Raw genomic sequence first — 23,455 nt, 5'->3', positions numbered from 1 at the left:
CCAACAAATTCTCCACGCACAGCCGGAATGCTTTTACCAAGCATAAATACGAGCATGTTAAAACCCTAAGTGGAACGTAAAATGAAGCCCACGCCTCTCACTGTGGTTTTGTGCTGTCTAGCCTCTGGTGACGGTATCCCTCTCTTAGGGAAGAGAGGCCTCCCCAAGCTGGTCCGCTCTACTCCAGTAGGACTGGCCTCTTTCCAGTTCCCACCACGGGAATTCTTTCCCACCTTAGAGCCTCTGTCTGTGTCACCCTTTTTGCCCATGGCTCTTTACATGATGGACTTCTCTTCAACAGAGAATCTAAGCTTCAAGCTTTCCCTTTCCAGACAGATTTCCCCTGCTACACTCCCTTAGTGGGTCTCCCCAGTTCTTAGTCCTAGCCCTGTGTCCGTGACCTTCACAGTACGTCTCTCACCTTGCAATCACTTATTTATTTGTCTACCTGTTTATTGTCCTTCTCTCCCCCGAGACATTTTCCCAGAGCCTGGTACAACTTCTATTTTTCAAACACTGTCAACTCAGCACAGAGCCTGGTCCCCCATATATATTGCATGAATGGATGAATATCATGATGAGTGAATGACTCACTCTCTGATACATCCTCCCTATTACTAAAAGTGTAATACGCTAATAAGCAAAAAATGATTTAGTCTACTTCAGTCAGATAAGCTCAGAGCTGGAACAAAGGACCCATGCATGAGCCTGCGGACGCACTTTTAGACATGGGAGAAATCCTCCAACCCATGATGAGAATGCTGACGCAAGGCAAGATCTTTGGTCTATTCCATCAGCCAGTCACCAAGGAGCCCTCAGACCCCAGGAAGCAATGAACTTTGTGGGATGGATGTCCTCAGTGCCACCAGCATTTTCCATCAGGCTGGTATCTGACCCCAATTTTTTCTGGGACATTCCGAGTCTCCAGACCCCATATCTTCATTGAATTATGAATTTATTTTTTTTGAAGGGGAGTCTTTCTCCAAAGACTACTGGTTGGAGTAGAAATCTATGGTTGCAACTATTTAGTGTCTCAGCAAACATGGGACCAGTCCTTCTGCTAATTCCCTGGGAAGTTAACATAAATGTTTATTGACAGCGCAGTCCTCAAGAAAATAAAGTTGCTGATTCATTGCCTTATGTTGAAACCCTGTGTTTTTTCCCTCCCTTCCTTCCTCTTTATAAGGAGACACTCTGATGGAGAGCACATTTTGGGGACCCACTTGACGTGTTGTGGTCTTGGTTGCCTGATCCTTCTTCCATCTGCAGATCTTGGTCCCTGTAACAGCAGGGGGATCAGCCTCCCTCTTTCCTCTGGAGGATCACCCTTCTAGAGACTCTGAGGAACAATGGAAGTCTTCTGGGGGTTTCTCAAACTGGAAGTGAATGGCTCCATGCTGATAGTGGCCCTCTCAGTGATCCTCTTGGCTTTCCTGAAATGGTAAGTCAGCCAGCAAGTTCCCATGACCGTGACATTGCCGGTAACAGCAGCCCTGGAGCTTCGCTGGAGCCAGGGTGGGGGATGTGGGAGTGTGTTTTTCTTCTCTTCTAATCTAGAGGGAGTTGAGTATTAACACAGCTTCAGAATTAAAAGCAAACAGCCAGGTTAATCTTTTGCTAAAATGCATGAGATCGAGGTGTCAGGAAAGGCTGGTGATTCAGTGACTGAGAACACTACACATAATTAAGTTTGAAAGATGGAAAAAGAAAAATATTGGAAAGGTTTGGGGAGAAGTTATTTCCTCGTACGTGTCGTATCTTCTCACCTCGCTTTTCTGAGATCCGCTCCCCGTGGTGGATGTACTGTGGATTCAGCCTCTTGGTTCATATGACATTAAAAACAAGAAGGACGTAGGAGCTGTCTGGCATCGTGGGCCACTTTGCAGGAGGCCACTGGCAGGGATTTCTGTAGGTTTAAGGACAAAGTGGTGGAACTAATTTCCTAGTTTTCTGCTATTTGATAGAAAGGAATGGATTCTGATGAACGGAGTGCATGAGACCTTGAAAGGATCTCAGATTTGAACTGAGAGTAGCACCCTGTTATCTGGTTAATTCCACAGGAGGCTTTTCAAAGTTTGGCTCTGCCCAAGGCCTGTGTCTGTAGATGGAAGGGCCCACAAGATGCTCCATTTATGCATATTCACCTGGCTGGTTAAACTTACTATAGTCACCCACTCGATCCAAAGCACCTGGATTTATGTGGCTCCAGTTTTTGAGGGGAAAGTGGAAAAATTAATGGAGAACTCGAGTTTGAACAGAATTTCAATTTATGTTTCCGGTGGTAATAAATCCTCCCCTAGATTAATAACTGGGAAAGCACTTTGAAAAGCATCAAGCATTATGCAAATGTGAGGTATTATTCTTTTGGAATTTGCATAGCTGAAAATGGAGTTCACATTTGATGTTCTATGATGATGAAATGACTTCTTGGAAATTGGCTCTGAAACTCAGCTTCAGTCCCATTGCTGTTTTTGCTTTTTAACTGGTTTAATTATCTTTTGAACTTTTCTCAGTATAGCTTATCTTGCCTTGAAACCAGCCATATGCAAAACCAGGAGCCATGAGTAGCTCTCTTCCCTGCCCCACCCCATTCACCCATCTCATGGCATGAAGGCATGAAGCAGAGGTGGTAAATAGGAAGTGAAAGCTGACTTCCATTTGTTATCTCAAAAATATTTGTTGATCTGTTAATGTATGCCAGGCATGGAGCGGAGGCTCTCTGGTACAAAGTCAGGAAACAGGAGGTCGGGATCAGATGCCCAAGGCAGGGGGATACATGGAGGCTCTGGGGTAAGCATGGTGTCTGGAGGGAACCATGCTGAAGGAGAGCAGGCAGCAGAAGATGGTGGCTGTGGCCGTGGCTCTGGAGCTCCTGGGTCTATCCCTTGATCCAGCTCAAGGTAACCATTCTCGGGCTCTCAACCCTCCTCTTCCAGGCAAGGCTCTAGGTAGCCTCTGAGCAACAGACTCCTGCTTGAATGAGGTTGGGCCTCCCCTCCTGCTTCATTCTTTTGAGAGGACTTGTGGGAGAGAGAGGGGTGCTCAGGGAAAGCTGGAGGTGGACAGATCCCCATAGCCATCTTGCTTCTAAGAAGAAACTGTGGAGGGCGGCATGTCCTCACCATTCAAATTCCTTTGTCTTTCCTTTGAGAGTCATCTTGGCCATTGGGCCAGGTAAGATTGTCATGGAGAGCCTAAACTCTGAGAAAGTAAAATTAGGAGGACTGCTTCTTGCCTCCTCACCTGGCCTGAGAGTTCCTGCCAGGGAGGGGTGAAGTCTCATGTCTCATGGCAATTCCAGAAATCTCTATCCATGGCACAGATGTCCTTCTAGCATTTGGTTTAATGGGGGTAAAGGTGAGAAGTACACATTCATCAGCCCAGCACCCAGGACTTAGGGTTTGGCTCCTGCCTCTTTCGGCAGACTCCTCTCCCCCATCCTTCCCCCATATCCTGTTCTGAAAGTGGTCATGTTGCTGCATGCGTCCTTTCTTTGCCCTTCCATGCTTGCAATTCCCTTCCTCTTCTCTTTCCTTCAGTGCTCAGCTCAGGGGCATCTCCTCATGGAAGCTTCTCCTGTTTGTCTAGGGCACTTACGAGCCCCCACTCAGTGCTGCTTTTATCATATCTCTCACCAACCCCCACCATCCCAATGCCCAGCATGTGGCATTGGTGCATAGTAAATGTTAGCTGAAGGCTAAGTCCAGCCTCTGATCTCTGCTGGTATTTTTCTTGCTGTTCTTCTCTTATCCTTCACAGATCAGTACAGATCTTAACAGTTGTGCCTACTCGAGTCACCCCTTTTCCTAAAAGCCTGTTGTGTTTTCAGTTTGTACCAACTCGGTGACCCCTTTTTAAATTGTTGCAGGCTTGCTGTTTCTGTAGCCCCAGCCACCTTGTAGAAGAGACCATGACGTGTATTTAATAAAGGCTTCTGAATTATGATGTGTATATGTGAATTTGGAAAGAAGAAGACAAAAGAGTCAATTTCATTTAAAAAGAGACCATTATAAAATAGGCATAGCATCTTGCAATAGTTTTCCTCAAGGTGCATTTGACACAATTTTCAACAACACTTATTTAAATCTACCGTTGATGGGGTATCAGGAGATCAGAGCTGCTCCACCGGGGCTGGAGATGGAGCAGGCATATAGAACATATTAGCCAGAAGTACGTGAAGCACATACAAAGGTGATTAACACACATGGCAAGACATTTTCAAAGCTCATTTTTCTGGGTAAAATTGTTTGAAAGTCTTCCTTCTGGAAGAGATTTGATGTACAAGAAATAAATTGTATGAACTCAATATTGCTAGAGGCAACCTTAACTTCTAGTGTATTTAAACTTTCAAGCACACCTAATACTTGGCAGCTGGATTCCTATTGGCAAAGATTGCTTGATTCTTTAAAAGAGTATAAGGAAGTGGCCCAAATATTAACAGTGGTTTTTCTTCCTTGGTGGGATTACGGATGATTTTTATTTCTTTTTTTAGTCTTTCAAGAGCTTCCACATTTCTTTCATGAGTATGAATTACTGAGCAAAAAATACAAAATAAAAAAAGAGAGAAACTTTATTAAAAAGGGGGAAATTGCTCTTCTCTACTAGTGAAGAGGAAACCAGTTTTATGCTTTGGGTGTGGCATTTTTAGGACTATAATCTCATTATTTCTACCAATAGAGTAGAATGTACAAGGGGAATTTGGAGTAATGGGAGAACTTCTTGGCTAATGAGGCAGTGCAAAAAGTACTCCATTAAGTAGCTAAACAGTCAAAGAAGGTAAATACATGAATACACTGGAAGTTGAGAACTGCTATCTTGGAAAGATGCAAGGGCTTTTAATACCAGGCTGCATTTAAAGGTCAGGAGCCTAAGACTCAGAGGGTATGAATCAACTGGTTGTTAAAATAGGAATCAGGCTGCTTTAGGGCTCTGATCAAGTCTCATTCTAAGACCAGGCTAAGATTGGTTAAGACCAATAAAGTGTTATTGGTGATTATTAAGACTTATGACTATAATGAAAATCACTGTACCTGGAAGTGTCTTTCTCAGAGAGCTTGCTTTATGTACGGGAGGACTAATTCTAAGCCCAGACCATGTCTAGCAATCTAGATAATCTAGTCCTAAACTATATTCAAAAGAAACCATTGCTCTCTGGGAGACAAGGAAGACTTAATATCCACCAATCACTCAACATGATACACCGCACTAATAGAATGGAGCAAAAAACCATACAATCATCTCAATAGATGCAGAAAAAGCACTTGACAAAATTCAACTTCCTTTCCTGATAAAAATTCTCAATGGCTTAGATATAAAAGGAATATAACTCAATATGATAAAGACTGTATATAACAAGCCCACAGATAACTTTATACTTGACAGTGAAAAGATGAAAACTTTTTCTCTAGGATCAGAATAAGACAAGGATGCCCACTCTCACCACTGCTATTCAATATAAAGCCAGAAGTCTTAGCCAGAGCAATTAGGCAAGAAAAAGAAATAATAGGCATCCAAATTGGAAAGAAGAAAGTAAAACTGTTTGTAGATGACATGATCTTGTGTATAGAAAATGCTAAGGACTCCATTAAAAAGCTGCTAGAGCTAATAAATGAATTCCATAAAGTTGCAGAATATGAAATCAAACATACAAAAATCAGTTACATTGCTTTATACCAGGAACAAACTATGTGAAAAGAAATAAAGAAAACAATCCCAGTTACAATAGCATCAAAGAGAATAAAATACTTAGGAATAAATTTAACCATGCAGGTAAAAGATCTGTACACTGAAAATTATGACATTGATGAAAGAAACTGAAAAAGATACGAATAAATGGAAAGATAGCCTGTGTTCATGGATCAGAAGAATTAATATTGTTAAAATGTCCCTGCAACCCAGAGTAATCTATAGATTCAATGTAATCCCTATCAAAATTCCAATAGCATTTTCCATAGAAATAGGAAAAAAATCCTGACATTTTTATGGAGCCACAAAAGCAATCTTGAGAAAGAAGAACAAAGCTGGAAGCATTACACTTCTGGATTTCAAACTATATGACAAAGCTATAGTAGTCAAAATGGTATGGTTCTGGCCTAAAAACAGACATATAGACCAATGGAATAGAATAAAACATCCAGAAATAAACTCATGCATATATGGTCAATTAATTTTTGACGAAGGAACCAAAAACACAATGAAAAATGGATAGTCTCTTCAATAAACGATGTTGGGGAAAGTGGATAATAACATGCAAAAGAATGAAACTGGGCCCTTATATCATATGCAAAAAATAGCTCAAAATGGATTAACAACTTAAATGTAATACCTGACACTGTAACACTCCTAAAAGAAAACATAGGGGGTAGCCTTTTGATATGGGTCTTGGCAATGATTTTTTTGGATATGATACTAAAAGCACAAGCAACAAAAGCAGAAATAAACAAGTAAGACCACATCCAACTAAAAAGCTTTTGCACAACAAGGAAAACAATCAACAAAGTGAAAAGACAACCTACAGAATGGGTGAAAATATTTGCAAACAGTATATCTTAGAAAGGGTTAATATCCAAAATATATAAGAAACTCACACAACTCAATGGCAGCAAAACCAAACCAAAATAACCCAATAAAAAAATGGGCAAAGGAATGCAAGAGACTTTTTTTTTTTTTTAAAGATTTTATTTATTTATTTGACAGAGAGAGAGACACAGCAAGAGAGGGAACACAAGCAGGGGGAATGGGAGAGAGAGAAGCAGGCTTTCCGTGGAGCAGGGAGCCCGATGTAGGGCTCGATCCCAGGAGCCTGGGATCATGACCTGAGCCAAAGGCAGACAACAACTGAGCCACCCAGGTGCCCCAAGAGACGTTTTTTCAGGGAAGACATACTAATGATTAACAGGTATAGGAAAAAGTGATTAACATCACTAATTATCACGGAAATGCAAAGCCAAGCCAAGAGCAATCACCTCACACTTGTTAAATGATGATCATCAAGAAGACAAGAGATGACAAGAGTTGGCAAGGATGTGGAGAAAAGGGAGCTCTCATGCACTGTTGGTAGGAACATACATTGGTGCAGCCACTATGAAAATAGTAGGGAAGTTCCTCAAAAAACTAAAAATAGAACTACCACATGATCCAGCACTCCCACTCCTGAGTATATATCCAAAGGAAATGAAATCAGCATCTTGAAAGGACATCTGCACTCCTGTGTTTGTTGCAGCATTATTCACAATAGCCAAAAGATGGAAACAATTTAAATGTTATTGTCCATGAATGGATAAATTGTGGGTCTATATGGACAATACTATATTATTCAGCTTTAAAAAAAGAAGGAAACCCACCATTTATGAGAACGTGGATGAACTTGGAGGGCATTATATGCTACATGAAATAAGCCAGGCACAGAAAGACAAATATGGCATGATCTCACATAGATGTGGAATCTAAAGAGTTGACTCATGGAAGTAGTGAGTAGAATGGTGGTTGCCAGGGGCTGGAGAGTGGGGGGCATGGGGAGATGTCGGTCAGAGGATACAAACCTTCAGTTATAAGATGAACAAGTTCTAGAGATCTAATGTACAGCGTGGTAACTGTAGTTAGTAATAATGTCGAATATGTGAAATTTGCTAAGAGGGTAATCTTAAGTGTTCTCACCCCCACAAATGGTAACTATGTGAGGTGATGGATATGTTAGTTAGCTTAATTGTGGTAATCATTATACAAGGTATACTTATCTCAAACACCCCAAGTTGTATACATTAAATATATACAATTTTCATTTGTCAGTCATACCTCAATAAGCTAAAAAAAAGCAAACACCACTGGGCTGGTATAGAGCCCAGCTGAGACATCTTGAGTTTGTCAGAGCAAGGAAGCCACATAGGTGTTCCCTGGTATAATCAGAAGGAGAGGGAGAGGTATCTAGCTGCAGAATGAGAGTATTTGAAGATCAGTTTGGCCACCATTTCCCAAGTTCTGTTCCTAAAAATGTTTGGGACATTAAGTAGAAGGCAAGCCTTCTTAGAGATAAATAGCATATCAAAGGTCCATAATGTTCTTCAGTAAAGAAATCTGTTTAACTTCATTTAACCCAGTTTTTCCTGAGCTTCCTGGATTAAGAAATGCGGTGTATGGACATAGTGAGAAGGGCGATCTCGACCAGCTGAGACATTCCCTTGAAAAGAGTGGTCAGATGTGTTGGTGGTGGTCAGGCAGCTGCGTAGCCTGGTGGAAACAGAGGGGCTGCTGAACAGAGGAATAAAACATGCGGAAGATCCTTTTGCAAGCTTTGAGGCTGCAGGGTTGATGATGGTTACTTCAGGGCACAGAGGGTGTGGAGTCTAGAGGGTGAAGGAGGGCCAATGTGCAGGCTGGTTCCAGTTCAACGTTGAAGTAAATGAATAACCCCAGCTGTCTGACAATGGCAGGAATGCTGCCCTGGGAGGTGGTGAGCATCCCTCCACATCCACCAGGAATGCCACCAAAGCACTTCTTGCATGGTGTGGGTGCTTGGCCCACGTGACCACTGAGTGCCTTCTGGATCTAGACTCTGTGCAGGGGCCAGTCTGTACGGAACCAGCCACTGCTGGTGAAAAGCAAGTCAGATGAAATTCAAGTGGTCCACTAGGAACTGCTCCGTCTTCTGCCCGGACACCCTACTCATCCTCACAGTAGTGCCAGGGGAGAGGAGACAGTGTCCCAGGAGCCGGAAAACACTCTCACAAAGCAGCTTTTTGGGGCCTCATTATGGCTTCCTGCACGACTCTATTCTTGCCTTCCGGCCATCGCTCCTCAGACTTTCTGGGTCGCCAGCTTATCAGAGGTGGCTTTGGGAAGCAGAAGGGTCTGGGGCCGGGGCGGGGAATATAAGGAAGAATCTACATGGCAGAGGAAAGGAGGGAGAAAATTTCGAGGGAGGAAGTGTCACAATGTCAGGGTTTGTAACATTTTGTGGAACAAAACATTAAGGGTGTGAATAATGGACACATTTTAGAAATACATCTTAAAGGCCATGGACAATTTCCAGTGCCCCAGAGCGTCTAGAGAAGGATGCGTGCTAGTTCCCTTTTTAATTTTTTGTACTTTTTGTTTAGGATATGATGGGCACTTTGGTTTAATAACTCAGTGATGAGCTTGGAGATAAAATTGAACCTGCTTAGGAAAACTAGGTCTGTGCTTCCTCAAGGACCATTTTCACAGAATATTATTTTTTTGTATTCTCTCTTTTAAATAGTTATACACAATATCCCTAGCCTTCCCCTCACTTTATTGATTTTCCAGAACGAGAGTACGAGGCGTGACTATAAAGTAACGTGACTGATTATTTTAGCATACGCACCAGAACTTAGACAGCCAAATGAATTTTATGACCCTCAGAGGCATTTTCCTGATAGGTTAAACCTTTGCTGCAGATATGCAACTATCAGAAAACACCTTCTTAGCACTTTTCTTTAGGAGTGGTTCTTGGTGTCGAGAAGCAGTCTTTTGACAGCCTCAAGGCAACCAATGGTTATCTTTTTGAGAATGGATTGATTTTTTTTTTTAAGATTTTATTTATTTATTTGAGAGAGAGAGAATGAGAGAGAGCAAGCTCATGAGAGGGGGGAGGGTCAGAGGGAGAAGCAGACTCCCTGCCGAGCAGGGAGCCCGATGCGGGACTCGATCCCGGGACTCCAGGATCATGACCTGAGCCGAAGGCAGTCGCTTAACCAACTGAGCCACCCAGGCGCCCTGGATTGATTTCTTTAAAACACTCCAAATTTTGGCGGGTAAGTGATTAGATTGGGCAGTATTATTTTTGACTCAAAATAAAATGTGATTATAAAACAATAAGGCTTCTTGTTGTTCACTCGAGAGGTTTTTGAACCAGGAAGCCCGGGGATTCTGTGGAGGGGCCACATTCATGGGGCATATGCATTGTTCTTAGCTTTTTGGTTTGTTTTGTTTTAAAGAAAACAACAGCAATAATCTTAATACTTGTGGTCATACTTCCTTTTATCTTGAGAGTTCAGACTTCTTGTAGCATCTACTCTTTGGGCAGAGATGAAAGAATAATCTCATTCATTCTATAGACAAAGCAAATAATCAGATTAATGTTAGCGCCTTACTGCGGTGCTTGAGTATATGCTTGGTGCTGCTTGCCCTGGGAGAACAGTGGCTCTTCCAGAAATAAAGTTACTAAATGAACCCTTCCCTCCACCCCTGGATGCATAATAACAGCCATCTTCATAGGCTGCCATTTGCCACTGAGGGTAAGTGTCCTGTCTTTAGGAACCTGAGCAGTATTGCAGAGATTTATATGTATAATGTATATCTGAACATGGGGACAGAACTTTGGGGAGAGAAGGAACAGGGAACAGTTGTTCATGCTGCTGTGCATTGGTGCTTCCGTTATTAAGAGCCACCTCATCCCTGGTTTGCCAGAAATATGTGATATTGCACAATTTCTCTGGGGTGGAGTGTTGGCTGAGTGGGGAGATGCCGGAGCCCTGGGCTCTTGGCTGTCTTTGGTCTCCTGACAGAGTCTGGCACGGGGCCACACTGCCGGGCCATCCTCAACTTCCATATGTCCTTGCAAAGGTATGTCTTAGGTTTCACCTTAACAGACAGCAATTCCTGAACATGGTCCCAGAAGGAGGACGGCCCTTTCTTTGCTCAAAAGTGTCTGGAAAAAAGGTGTCAGAGATGCCCTGAATGCAAAGTCAACCTCAACAAATAGCGGCTAGAACCAAAACCCTCTTTTCTGAGCACCACTCATAGACACCCTGGGGAGAGCCAGTGCTGTGCATGAAAGCCAGCCTCTGCCCCCACATGTCAACCCAAAGGTGCCCTCATATCCTCCCCCACATTTCCCTCCTGCCTGCACACAATATGCCCGTTCTTCTCTCTACTCTTGTTCACTCATCACAATCCCTGCTGTCTGAATGTCCTCTTCTCTCTGCTTAAATCCTAGCCATCCTTCCAAACCAGGCCAAATGTCATTCTTCTTGAAGGTGACCTTAACCAAGCCAGCCCACAGGAGCCCTGCCCACCTTGAACTTCCGTAGCGCCCCCCTGTGTCTATAGCCATCTTGGCATTTACCGTATTATCTTATTGTGTATGCATGTGTCCTATCTTCCTAGCCTGACTCTAAGCCCCTGAGCGCAGGGCTGACTCTTAAGCCAGTGAGTGCCTTGTGCACAGCAGCTGCTCAATAAACGTTGATGACCGTCACCATGCCTCGGGTCACAGAGATGCACGTGTGGGCATGTGAGCACCGGGGATGGCAGGATCAATCTCCCTCTGACTTGCTTGCATGCTAGTGGCCCCGTGTTCCCAACACCTAGCAGAATGCCTTGCACATGGCCCGCTGAAAGAGTAAATAAATGACTTCTTAGTCCACACGCTCATTGAATGCTGAAGGTTTTCAAGGCAGTGTGCTGGTTCTCCCTCATTGATGTGCAGTGGCTCAAAGTCTCATGAATGCAGATAGATAAAGTAATTGTCACACGAGAAGTTGAAGAGCAGGGCTCTGAAGCGAAAGCAGAGGATAGGACAGAATACAGGACACAGCCATGTAGAGGTGACATATGGGGGATCATAGAGCTCTTGGGGTCTGAGCAGGGTACCCTGACAATAGTGTAGGGGGACAGGAGGCATCCAGCCCTCAGAAGAGAGGCATCAAAGGACAAACACCTCATCTTTCACTGTTCTATTGAACACTAATCCCCACAGTTTGAAGCAATGCTATCTAAACTCTTTACCAACATCCACTGTTTATATTATTTCCCCATAGGTCCCATTGTCTAAATAACAATGCATATTTAAGTAACGATTGATTAATTTTCCCATTTTAATCATTCTAAGACAATGATAGAAGTTCTGCCAATGAGAATAGCTGATCAATGAGATAACCAGCATTAGCGTACCAAGTTATAATTCCACTCCAAAGCAAAGAAACTTGACATTTTCGTTAACCTGCACCATCTTATTGTCAGTAACTGCACGATTTACATTAGACTCTTTGAAATGTTGAAAATATCTCATGTGCCCCCTTCCTACCTTCGCAAATCAATAGGCATCTGGGGAACCCAGGCTATAAGCATTGTAAAGCATAGTCAGTTTATACATTTCGGGGTTTGAACTCTACTCGTAAACAGAGAGTGACCAAAATTGGGAGCATCATCTCATGACAAAAGGGATGATAAAGGAAGGTAACTGGGAAATTCTCAGGAGACATATGGTACCACGGAAATCAGCTAGGCCTTTACAGTTTAGGACAGATACACTTTTTCCACCAGAAAAAGTTGCTCCATCCTTGCTAGTTTCCTCATTAATAAGAGAGGGCTGAGAGTCCCTGCCTCTCGGCGTATGGCACCTTGCCACCTGGCCACCTAGGCCAGCTCTCACTCACCCCTAACAGCCAGCCCATCCGCATTCTTGCCAGTCCTGTTTCCTAAGTGGTCCTTGAATTGTTCTTTCCTCCCTCTCTGCTCTTTAACTACTGTAGGCCAGGATTTCAAGAGCATCCCTTGGCTGGAAATGGCCTCCCAACTGGTTTCCCTGCCTCCTGCCTGTGTCCCTCCACTTTGTCCTGCAACTCTGTAGCCAGAATCACACCACAGGAGCTCACCATTGTTCTGCAGAAAACTCTTCCATGGTGCCCTCCTGCCTAGGGAATGAAGTCTCCCTGGCCTGCCACCACCCCAGCCCCCTCTCTGACCTGGTCCCTTCCCCCTCTGCATGTTCAGCTCCCATTGCTTCTCGCCTGACACTCTCCTCTCTGGTGCTCACAGTTCCTTCCAGACTCCATGCTGTTTACCACCCATTTCCTTCCCTCTATTGGGGTACCCTCCCCACGTTGGTTCAGGTGAGAGCCTCTGCATTCCCTGTGCTCCTGGCCCCGCTGCATCTGGTCCCTTCTCTCGCTTTCTTTCCACTTATCTAAGGTGAGCTCCCCAAAGGCAGGACTTGGCCTTACACACCTTCCATCTCAAGTGCCCAGCATTGTGCCTGGGTCACTTAGTACACTTCTATTGGGTAAATAGGCACTCAATTTCTTGTTGAGCCAAACCGAATTGGGAGATAATATATATAGAATTCTGTGTGGCATGGGTTTGGCATATGGGGACTCCCAATGCGTGCTAGTTGTTCTTTGCTGCCAGGAATATTATCATGGAGAATTTCCATTCATTTCTGGCTGCGTACCACTGCAGCCAGCTACCACTCTCATTTGTTATATAACAAAATGTCATTGACCTGAACTCTGGATCTTGGTAAAACATTCTCTCTTTATAATTCAGGCAAGCCTGGGGTGTGGGTGAAGTTCATCTCTGCACTATTGATAAGGGAAGGGTTGCTAAACAAAATCACCGTGCAAAGGTGACCGCGGCACCCATCTGGGAAAGCCAAGGACCCTCAAGCACTTGAGCAGTGTGTCGGTTCTTCAACACTGTCTTTGAAAACTCACTAAAACTCACTTCACTTTTGGCTGCCTCTCTGCACTTGTGCAATGGTCCAGAGCGTGAGCTTTGGACCCAGATTGCCTGGATTCAAACCCTGGCTAGCTTTGCAAACTTAAGCAAGTTGGTAAGGTCTCTGCATCTCAGTGTCCCCATTTATAAACTAGGGACAGTAACCGTGCTTGCCTCCTAGTGTGTTTGGAAGAGTCAATGAGTTAAGACATGGAGTAGACTGGCCAGGCCCAGTAACGTTCGATAAGTGATAGCTAGTTATTATCTGATGGCTGCAGGCTTATACTCAACAATAATTATGTAGATCTGGGTGAGATAGCTCACGATTTTGTTTCCAAGCTCAGTCATTATTAATTAATTTTAACACCATTCGGAATTCTCCCATGCTCTTCAGGAATGCATTGAAGTCAAAAGTGAGGAGAGCTGTATTTCAAACAAGTGGCCTTGTTTTGAATAATCTTGGGCTTATATGATGAGGTTGCAAAATACTTGTTGGATTTAGTGACTAAGAAGTCTTAGGTGCTGTTGGAGATGGCCACTGATGGAGTGGTGGGGACAGGAGCCAGAAAATGCAGCAGGCTTAGGAGCAACTGGGAAGGAAGGCAATGGAGAGGAGATGGACTTTTCATTCAAGAAGAAGGTCTGAGATGTCAGCTGCCTTCCTGAGCTTCAGTTTCCAATGATAAAGTAGAGACAGAAACATCCTTCTCTTGTCTCCTTAAAAGGGAGTAGGAGTACATTGTGATTGATAAATCTTACATCCACATATATTATTATTAGCCTATTGATGGCAGTGTGTACCTCTTAGTTGTAGGTGTTTAAAAAGAAAGGAAAATCTATTTCTTGAAAAGTGCTTTATAAATCACACTTTAAACCCAATTCACTTTCCAGAAAAATGTAAAATTTTCCTATGACAAAATTTACATTTCTCCTCCAATTTGAACCATAACTGCACAATTCTCTTTGCCATTTGGTCACTGTTTCATTGGTTGACACATTCCTCGCCCATGGGTTTGAGAACTGGAAGTGTAAATGAGGTATATCAAATCAGTACATAAATCCCGGGAAGGCTTCCTCTACTCTCTCTCATAGACCAGACCTTTCATTTCCTGCATACTCCTGTCTCAGCCCTTACCTTCATTACTCCTTCACTATGACAGCGTAAATATTCCTTTGAAGAGTCTAATCCCTCTCATCTTTTTTTTTTTAAAGATTTTATTTATTTATTTGACAGAGACAGAGACAGCGAGAGCAGGAACACAAGCAGGGGGAGTGGGAGAGGGAGAAGCAGGCTCCCAAGGAGCAGGGAGCCCGATGCGGGGCTCCATCCCGGGACCCTGGGACCATGACCTGAGCCGAAGGCAGACGCTTAACAACTGAGCCACCCAGGCGCCCCTAATCCCTCTCATCTTAAAACATCCACATAAGCCAGCCAGCCCACCAACGAATCAACTAACCACCTCTTCTTTGTCTGTGTGCTCCACTCAGCTGCCATTTCACTCATCCTTCTCTTTCCAGCCAAGAGGCCAGAAAGGGGATCCCTCACTTTCTTACATTCTCATCTCCCATTTACCCTTCAGCCCCACTGAAATGACTCTCTCCGAGGCCACTCCTAAATGGAATTAACATCTCCCCATCCTTCTCTTTCTTTAGTGATTTGTAATATTTGACTCTGGTATGTTTAATCTCTATTACTGTTGGGTGTGTTCCAGAGACCTCAGTAGCGTAGGTGTAGAAAAGAGGTAGAGTATCTTGATTATAATCCAGTGGCCTCATTTTACAGATGAGGAAATGAATGTGCAGCGAAGTCAAGTGAATTGACCTGTATTAGCTACCGCTGCAATGTTGTGTAACAAATCACCCTAAACTCGTTGGCAAACAATGTTACTTATTTTTCTCACAGTCTGTGGGTTTGCGGGGGTAGCTCTACTCTAGGCTGTGGATGGGGTTCAGATCTGCTTCATATGTGTTTGTAATGGGGCCCAGGTTGAAGAGGATATTTGGGGAAAAAGCTCTATTCCTGACAGATCACAAAAATGCAAAAGATACCAGAGGAAATAATGTCTCTCGAGGCCTCAGCCTGGAAGTGGTTTAACGTCACTTCTGCCCATATTTCTTTGGACAAGGCAAGTGACATGCCCAAGCGTAACATTCATGGGATGGGGGTGGGGAAGAGAAGACTCCACCCACCATAATGGGAGGTACTTGAAAGTCATCAAATAAAGGGCGATGATATAGAATTTTGATACAGGGAGGGCATGAAGAATTGCAAGCAATGATTCAATCTACCATATGCTCCAAGATTTCACATCTGGGTTCTGATCTCTTGCAAAGCAGAAAGAGGCCATGAGTGACAAAACAAAATGAAAACAAAAATATAAACAAACAAAGAACCAACAAACAAAACCTTAAAGCTATTAGACACCTGGATTTTTACTGTAAATGAAAACAGTGATCGCTGAAAAAAAGAACAGACATTGATGGGGAATTTGGCAGCTGAGGCACTGACAAGGAGGATCTCAGCAGGTCTTGGCTGTGGGGTGATGAGTGAGCACCAAGAGTACTAACGTGGGGTCACGAGCTCAGGGGAGGAGCTCAGGTGGACCTGAACTGAGCCCGGGGATGTGCCCGGGAATTTCTAGCTGAATAAGCAATGGAGGCCAGGGGCTGACTGATGACAGTACTGGAGCATACTCTGAGAAGAGCAAATATTGATTCAGGACATCGATGAGGCGGGAAAGGGAGTAGCTGACCCCTCGAGGACCCAACTCCTGTCTGGAAAAGCAGGATGGAAGGGAGGCATTGCTGAAGTCCAGAAGACCCGAAAAAGCCTGAGAGCAGAAAACCAAGTGTGTCCACCCTATCCTGAAATATATTACAACCAGGGGACATCCTTGTAGATTGTGAGCTGGCTTGTTCAGGATAAATTTATTGTTCTACACTGGGCAGTAAATTTATGGATGCTGTTATGCCAAGAAATGGCTATGGCTGAAAACATAAATAGCTCCAGAATTGTTTTAAATATTCTCATGGGTGCTAAGGCCTACTGTGTTATTAAAAATATATATATGTTTTAGGATTATCTCTTGCCCTTCAAGAAACTACCCTTTAGTGCTAGCTGGTGGTTATAAGATGAAAGGGCGTATCCCAGTATCACAGGGCCTGTTACACAGGGTGAATTTCACTTAGGTTTTCAAAAACAAAAAGAGACTTTTAACTCACTTCCATGCTCCTCCCTGTCATATACTTGTTTACACTGTCCTCTACAAAGTTGCTGGCAGATCTGAACAGGGGCCTGCTCTTGCAATCCAAAAGCAGCCACAAGATTTCATTTTCTTTTTCCCTATAAACCGGGCGTGCTGAATAAAACAACTAAACATAGATGAGTTCACATAATGATAAATATGAAAAGAGTCAGGGTGCCTGGGTGGCTCAGTTGGTTAAGCATCGGACAGTTGGTTTCGGCTCAGGTCATGATCTCAATGTCATGAGATCAGCTGCCATGGGGGCTCCCTGCTCAGCAGGGAGTCTGCTTCCCCTTTCCCTCTGCCCCTCCCCCCACTTGCATCCTCTCTGTCTCTCTCTCTCTCTAATAAATAAACAAATCTTTAAAAAAAATACCAAAAGAGCCCCCACACCCCAGCAGGCAAACAACAAAGCCGAGCGTTCAGAATGAGCTGGGAAAAAATTGTTTTTGAATTAGCGTCTTCTTTCATTAGGGTCAGTTTCTTTCTGTCTCCTCTTTTCTGTCCCCAGAGTGGCCAGGTAGACCCCTCCCCACCAGTCCACACATACCGGGTTACTCCTTTCAGGTTTTTTTTCAGGGCTGCTCACAGCTCTGATGGTCTTTGCCCTGGGTTGAGTAGTGTCCCCCCAAAATTCATGTCCACCGGGGACCTCAGCATGTGGCCTTAGTTGGAAATAGGGTCTTTGCAGATGCAAGCAAGTTCAGATGAGGTCACAGTGGATTCCAGTGGGCCCTAATCCATGAGTGACATGCTTATAAGAAGAGGGACACTGGGGGCAGACACAGGCAAAGCAAAGATGATCTGAGGTCACAGTCACACAGGGGGGATGCCATGTGACAACAGAGGCAGGGTTGGAGGGACGTGGCTGCGAGCCAAGGACTCTAGGGATTGCCAGCAACCCCAGAAGCTAGGAAGAGCAAGGAAGGGTCCTTTTCTAGAGCCTCAGAGAGCATGGCCCTGCTGACACCTTGATGTCAGACTCTGGCCTCCAGAATGGCAAGAGAATACATATCTGTGGTTATAATCCTTCAGTTTGGGGTGCTTTTCTTTTCTTTTGTTCCTAGGAGACTCTTACAGTCTCCTTTTTCTCATCGGCCTTGCTGAGCCAGAGCAGACCCATCAGAGGCCTGGCTGGAGGCCAGGCTCTTCCATCAGTCAGACCAGGCCTGGGCTGTGCCCCTGGGGCCAGCCTCTAAGCTTCAGTTTCCCCATCTACACGGTGGACATAAGAAAGATGTGGACAGAGAGGAAAGGGCACAGTGTTTACAAAGCATTTGGTACAGTGCCTGACCCATAGCAAGAGTTTAGGAGATGTTCGCTATCATTAGCCATGTCTTTCTGATAGCTCTACATCCATTTTCATCCTCCTTAGCTGGAAATTTCCCTTGATTTTACTCTTCAGTGAAAACCAAGAAGGTCCTATGTATTCTCTTGGTGAGGTACAAGGGCATCTGGCCCAGTGCCCAGCACAGAGGCAATACTAACTATATCTTTATGGAATGAAGAATAGAACAACCAAATCTTGTTTCAGTACCTCATCATAGGAAGGAACAGCTTACAGACAGCCTTTACAAGCACAGTAACCAGCTTGAAAAACCCAAGGTGAAACTTTGAAAGAAGGATGTGCCTTAATTAAACTGGATCACACTGGGGCAAGGGCAGATGTGGTAGCCAGCTCCCAATATGGCCCCTAATGGTCCCTGTTCCCCCAGTTTTCAAAGCCTTGCATAGTCCCCTCCCCCACTCTATCAGGGTCAGCCATGTGACTAATAAAATACAGCCGAGGTGACGATCTATCACTTTCCAGATTAGGTTGTAAAAGATTGAGGCTGCTATCTTGGGCTCTCCCTTCCTCCCTTAGACTGCTTGTTTAGGGGGGAGTCAGATGTCCCGTTGAAGAGCCCTACAGAGAGGCCCGTGTGGTGAAGCCTGCCAACAGCTACATAAGTGAGCACGGAAGCAGATTCTCCAGGCCCAGGCAAGCCTTAGACCACTGCTGCCTCAGTGGACAGCTTGACTGCAACCTAATGGGACACCCTGAGCCAACGCCACTGGGGGAGCCCGCTCCCAGATTCTTGATGGTCACACAGAGTCTGTGTGAGATAATAAATATTTGTTGTTTTAAGCCACTTAGGTTTTGGAGTGATTTGTTACACAGCAATAAATGGCTAGTACAAATGATGAGCTAAGAACGGCCAGGATGAGCCAAGGCTAGGGCAGGAGGCAGTAATTATACAAGAGATAGTAAGGTGCAGGAGGCAGGCAAGAGGCCAAACCCAGATGGGTCGACCATGGGGAAGGTCAGGCTGGTTCTGTAGGTCTGCACATCTGAACCAGGGCCCAGAGGCATAAACGCCGGAACCAACCACACTGATGAGCAAAGGGCATCAGGACTCTCAGCGATCTTAGACTGGAGCTATTATTGCCTTTTGACCTTTTCCATACAGTTTCCAGTTGGTCCTGCGGTTGATCACTGTAGCTAGGAGATGAGCAAAGGCCACAGGGTCAACTTGCTAAGAGTTAGGTCAATGCAGAGATTTGGGGATTACAGTAACAAACAAGATGCAATAGGATTATAAATATTTTGAAACACTCACAGTATCCTTTTGTTATTTCGATTGCCTAAGCATTTTAAGCCATCTGCTAAGCTGGGAGACAGAACTGGGTTTCCCTGGCCTGTTCCAGGCTATTGGGCAGGTCACAGTTCAATAGAAAGATGGCAATATTGGCTGGGTTTATAAAGACATAACCTCAAATACAATTGGCAGATATTTTTTGAATGCCTACTAGGCAAGATACAAAAGAACAGAATCATTCTGTGCACCATTACCCAATGCCCCTGCGTACCAACCTTGGCTACTTAGAGATATTGAAATTTGGCTGGCCAAAGAAACAACTCATCTACCCTGCACAGGCCAGGCTTCATCGAACTCACCTGTCCTTATTTCAAGTCTTGTGGCCCTGCTGACTCAGTGGCCAATCTGATCGATTGATTTGATCCTGGGGGATAACGGAGTCCTGTGAATGGCATCTGCCTTTTCACAGGGGTCTCAGAGTCCTTAACCTACTCTCTGCATCTCCCGTCTGGTAGACGGGTTGGGTTGTAGGCAATCGGCTGCTCCGCAAACATAAAAGGAGAGACAGTAGAGACTGCTGGCTAAGAGCACAGACTCCAGAACCAGACAGCTCAGCTACTTACTAGCTGTGTGACCTTAGGTGAATTATTTAATCATTCTGAGCCTCAGTTTTCACACCTCCAAAACGAAAAGGATCATAATAACACCACTTGCACAGAGTGTGGAGAGGAATAAATGAGTTAACATGTGTGAAACACTGAGACCAGCTCCTGGCTCGCAAGAAACATTCTGTAAGTGTTCGCTACAATTATGCAGGACACAGAGACAAGAGTAGCCCCCTCTGTCCTCTCTGGGCTCTCATTTAATTGTCTGTTAGGGTTCACCCAAGGCAGATGTCTCTCTCAACAACATCTAAAGGGTTCTTTAAGGACTTCATAAAAACAAAAGGATTAACTACAGATGACTAAGCCCACATGATGGAAACAGAACCAGGTACAGTAAATAATGAACTTAGACAGGATTATATTCCTACAAACAATACACGGAGCTTTCCTGCTCTTCATTTGCATTCCTTCCGCATTAGGGAGCTGGTGGCCAAGGAGAATGTTTCTGTGTGCCGAGGACAGTCTGGGCCGGCTCCTGGAGGATCTAGCCCTCTGGCAGAAACCTGGAGAATGATCAGGACTTTCCAAGTGGAGAAAGAGGGCAGACACACCAGGCAGGGAAGAGTGTGCTGGGACCAGGGTGAGGTAAGCAGGCCTCTGGGACACAAGATTTAAGAAGGCACTCACTCTCAGGCTCGCACATCCGTGAGAGTGAGTGCCTCCTTAAATGTTGCACCCTAGATCCCTAACTTGTGTCATCTTAGTCCTGGCCCTGAAGAAGAGCATGGGGAAAAGCCTAGAAGGGTAAAACAAGTCAGCATAACTAGAAATGTTCTAAGTCATGCAAGATTGCTGGAGTCTAAAGGCAGGGGAGAAGAGACCAGTTGGAGTGGCACTGAAGAGTCAGGCCAGGGCCTGATCATCCAAGGCCCTATGTGCCAGATAAAGGAGTTGAGTGTGTCTTGACAGGGAGCCAACAGAGAATTCTGAACTGGGCCACAACATGGTCAGATTTGCGCGTTAGCAAGATTCTTCTGGCACTGGTGTGGACGGCAGATTGCTGGATGAAGGGAGAAACCAGAGGCTGGGAGGCCAGGTCAGGACATGAATGAAGAGCCCATGCCCTAGGGAGAAAATGAGGGCTGAAATAGGGCAGTGCCAGTTAGAAGAAAAGAGAACACGCCCGAGATGTTTTGAAAGCAGAACTGACAGTACTTGAGGATTGATTGCAGATGAAGATTGATGGAAAGAGTCAAACATGACACTGAGGATTCTAATTGGGGAGTTATTAGGTAAGATAAGAAGTACTTGGAAGGCTGTTAGTTATCAGGGCTTCCCCGAGTCCAAGGGAAATCGCCCATTCCCCCATTTGTTTTCCATAGGATATACTCTCTGGGGGCTAGGATGTCTTACTCATCCTTTGTATGGTATCTACACTCTGTAAGGATTGCTGAACTGGACCGGGGGGGCTTCTGGACCCCATCCCCTCACCCTGCTCATTGGCTTACAAGTAGCCTTGGGGGTGTCTCCGTTCTTTTAAAGATGGCTGTGCAGCTGAGATCAGGCCAACCCAGCAATGGGTCCAGCCTCCCATTCTGGACCTGCAGGATCTCGGGGCTCTGATCTTGGCCTACATGATCTTGAGTTGGGGCTGCAGTGTGACTGGATGCCAGGGCTGGACCTGGGCTGGTCTGGGGCTCTGGGAGGTAGGGGGAGAAGGAGATGAGGCAAAAGGCAGTGGGGCCTGTGGGGAGGCTGGGGAAGCTGGAGCTTCAGGTGGAGAGAGCCATTTTGAGGTCGGAAAGTTGGCCAGAGGGCAGACTGAAGGGCAGCTGGGTTGAGGTGAGCCCAGAGAGGCCAAAGCAGGTGATCTGGGGGGAAGGGGGAGGTGTTCAGTGGCACCCCAGAAGCCAAGCCTGGGCAGGAGGAAGTGCTGAGGCCACAGGGCAGCGTTCGGAGGCAGACACTGGGACTGACTTCCTCTGACCCAGGCTCAGCCCCACACACTGACCCTGCGGTTAACGAAAGCCCCCAGATCCTTTTCTAAGAAGCCAGTGAGGCCAGGCCTCACTCTTCCTGCTCTGCATGCATTTCACCCCATTCTCATAAACATAAAGTGAGTAAAAAAAGCCAGTCTGAGCGCTTTGAAATATTAATTAAAGACACCACAGTTTCCTTATTTAACTGAGGGTTGCTACCTCATTTGGGATTATTAGCAAAGCAAGACAGCCTTTGTTGTGCTTGACAAAGTGATTAATTCAGACTCTAGGTGAATTTTGGCTTTCTCAACATCTTTTGATGTGCTAAGATTCCCTAGTGAGGACAAACATCATCAATTACTTAAACAAGCCATTACCTTGAGAGCACAATTAACAGTGAGGCCCAGTCTCCTAATTGGCAGATGGAGAGATAAAAATAAACTCTGGGCTCTGGCTGGACCCTTACCTGTCCATGAGGAGCAAGAGTTCTTTTTCCGCCTCTGCAAAAATACATCATCTCGGGTGACTTGTGTCTCTAGATCTAGAAGCTGCCTGTGTCTCTCTGATGAGAACCTCATTCTTGCGGCCGGGGCTGCAGAACTCAGCAGCGGGGCCACTCAGAAGACTTGAGTTCCCAGGAGCCAAATTCTTTCATGACGGGAGTTTGGAAGAAATGTGGGGGGCTTGCTTTTTTTTCTCTCTCAAGAGCCACATATCCTCCAGCTTCTGGGTGAAGCAGGATGAGGCAGGGGCTTTTGTAGGATGCCACGTCTGGGCCTACGATCCCCTGACACATAAGGTATTCAAGGCCCAAATACAGGAGGCAGCATTTCATTTTCAAATGTGTAAACATATGAAGTTACATGTGAAGCGCTCTGTATTTGAAATTTATAAATTTAAATGTCATAATAAATTTAAATGTTTTGTTTAAAATTATTTACTATAAATATTTTTTAAACGCATTAAGCCATTAGTCTTTTTTTTTTCCTTCTCCACACTGGAAGAGAAGTTTGAGGGGAAGATTTTATGCCTGCATTTATATATGTCATTGTTTTTTTCTCGTGGGGGGGGGCTCAGACCAGTTAAATTCAGTCAAATAACCAACACTTAAAAAAAAAAATCTGGATATGTTTAATAAATATCAGTCACTGAACTGGTTTTAGGACATAATTCAATTGCTTTGCACTATTTTTAAAACAGAAAGCTAGGTTGTGTGTGTTTTCATCTTGTGAAACTTCTCTGCGCTACCTCATCATTCTCCTTAATTCTCGCTGGCGCCCAGAAGGGCAAGGCCCGCTCCCAGAATCTCTCCGTGGCCACCCGCGTGGCCTGGGGGACAATCGTGAAACAGAAGCTGAGGTGGCTTCACTGAGCCCCTCCCTTCCTGACTGCCAACCCGACTCCCTGCCCTTTGCCGCCTCAGCCCCAGAGGTGCCGACTAGTCCCTGCCAGTTGGTTCTTTTGGGGCAGGATGGGCATCGGAAAGCCTGAGAAAGCAGGACCCCCTCAGTGCTCCCCCTGTGCTCCCCACTCCCAGACCTCCTGGTTGACCAGCCCTTCCAAAGCAGCACTCTCTCCCCACGCCTTCTCCA

General features: G+C 45.0%; 1 protein-coding gene across 2 annotated transcripts in view; it reads left to right on the top strand.

Moving 5' to 3' along the window:
• The first annotated feature begins 1,198 nt into the window (after nt 1–1,198).
• Nucleotides 1,199–23,455, top strand: part of TBXAS1 (thromboxane A synthase 1) — a 147,781-nt gene continuing 125,524 nt past the window's right edge. For both annotated transcript variants that reach the window (XM_045864187.2, XM_064574894.1), the window contains exon 1: nt 1,199–1,441. In XM_045864187.2, coding sequence (XP_045720143.1) covers nt 1,350–1,441 — 92 coding nt within the window. In that variant the 5' untranslated portion in view covers nt 1,199–1,349. The remainder of the gene's footprint in view (nt 1,442–23,455) is intronic.

This window comes from Mirounga angustirostris, unplaced genomic scaffold, assembly GCF_029215605.1.
Source record: "Mirounga angustirostris isolate CCGP_5_RB_7025 unplaced genomic scaffold, mMirAng1.0.hap1 SCAF_12, whole genome shotgun sequence".
NCBI lineage: Eukaryota > Metazoa > Chordata > Mammalia > Carnivora > Phocidae > Mirounga > Mirounga angustirostris.
The sequence above is the reverse complement of the archived record's forward strand: the minus strand, read 5'-3'. Positions and strand labels throughout refer to the sequence as shown.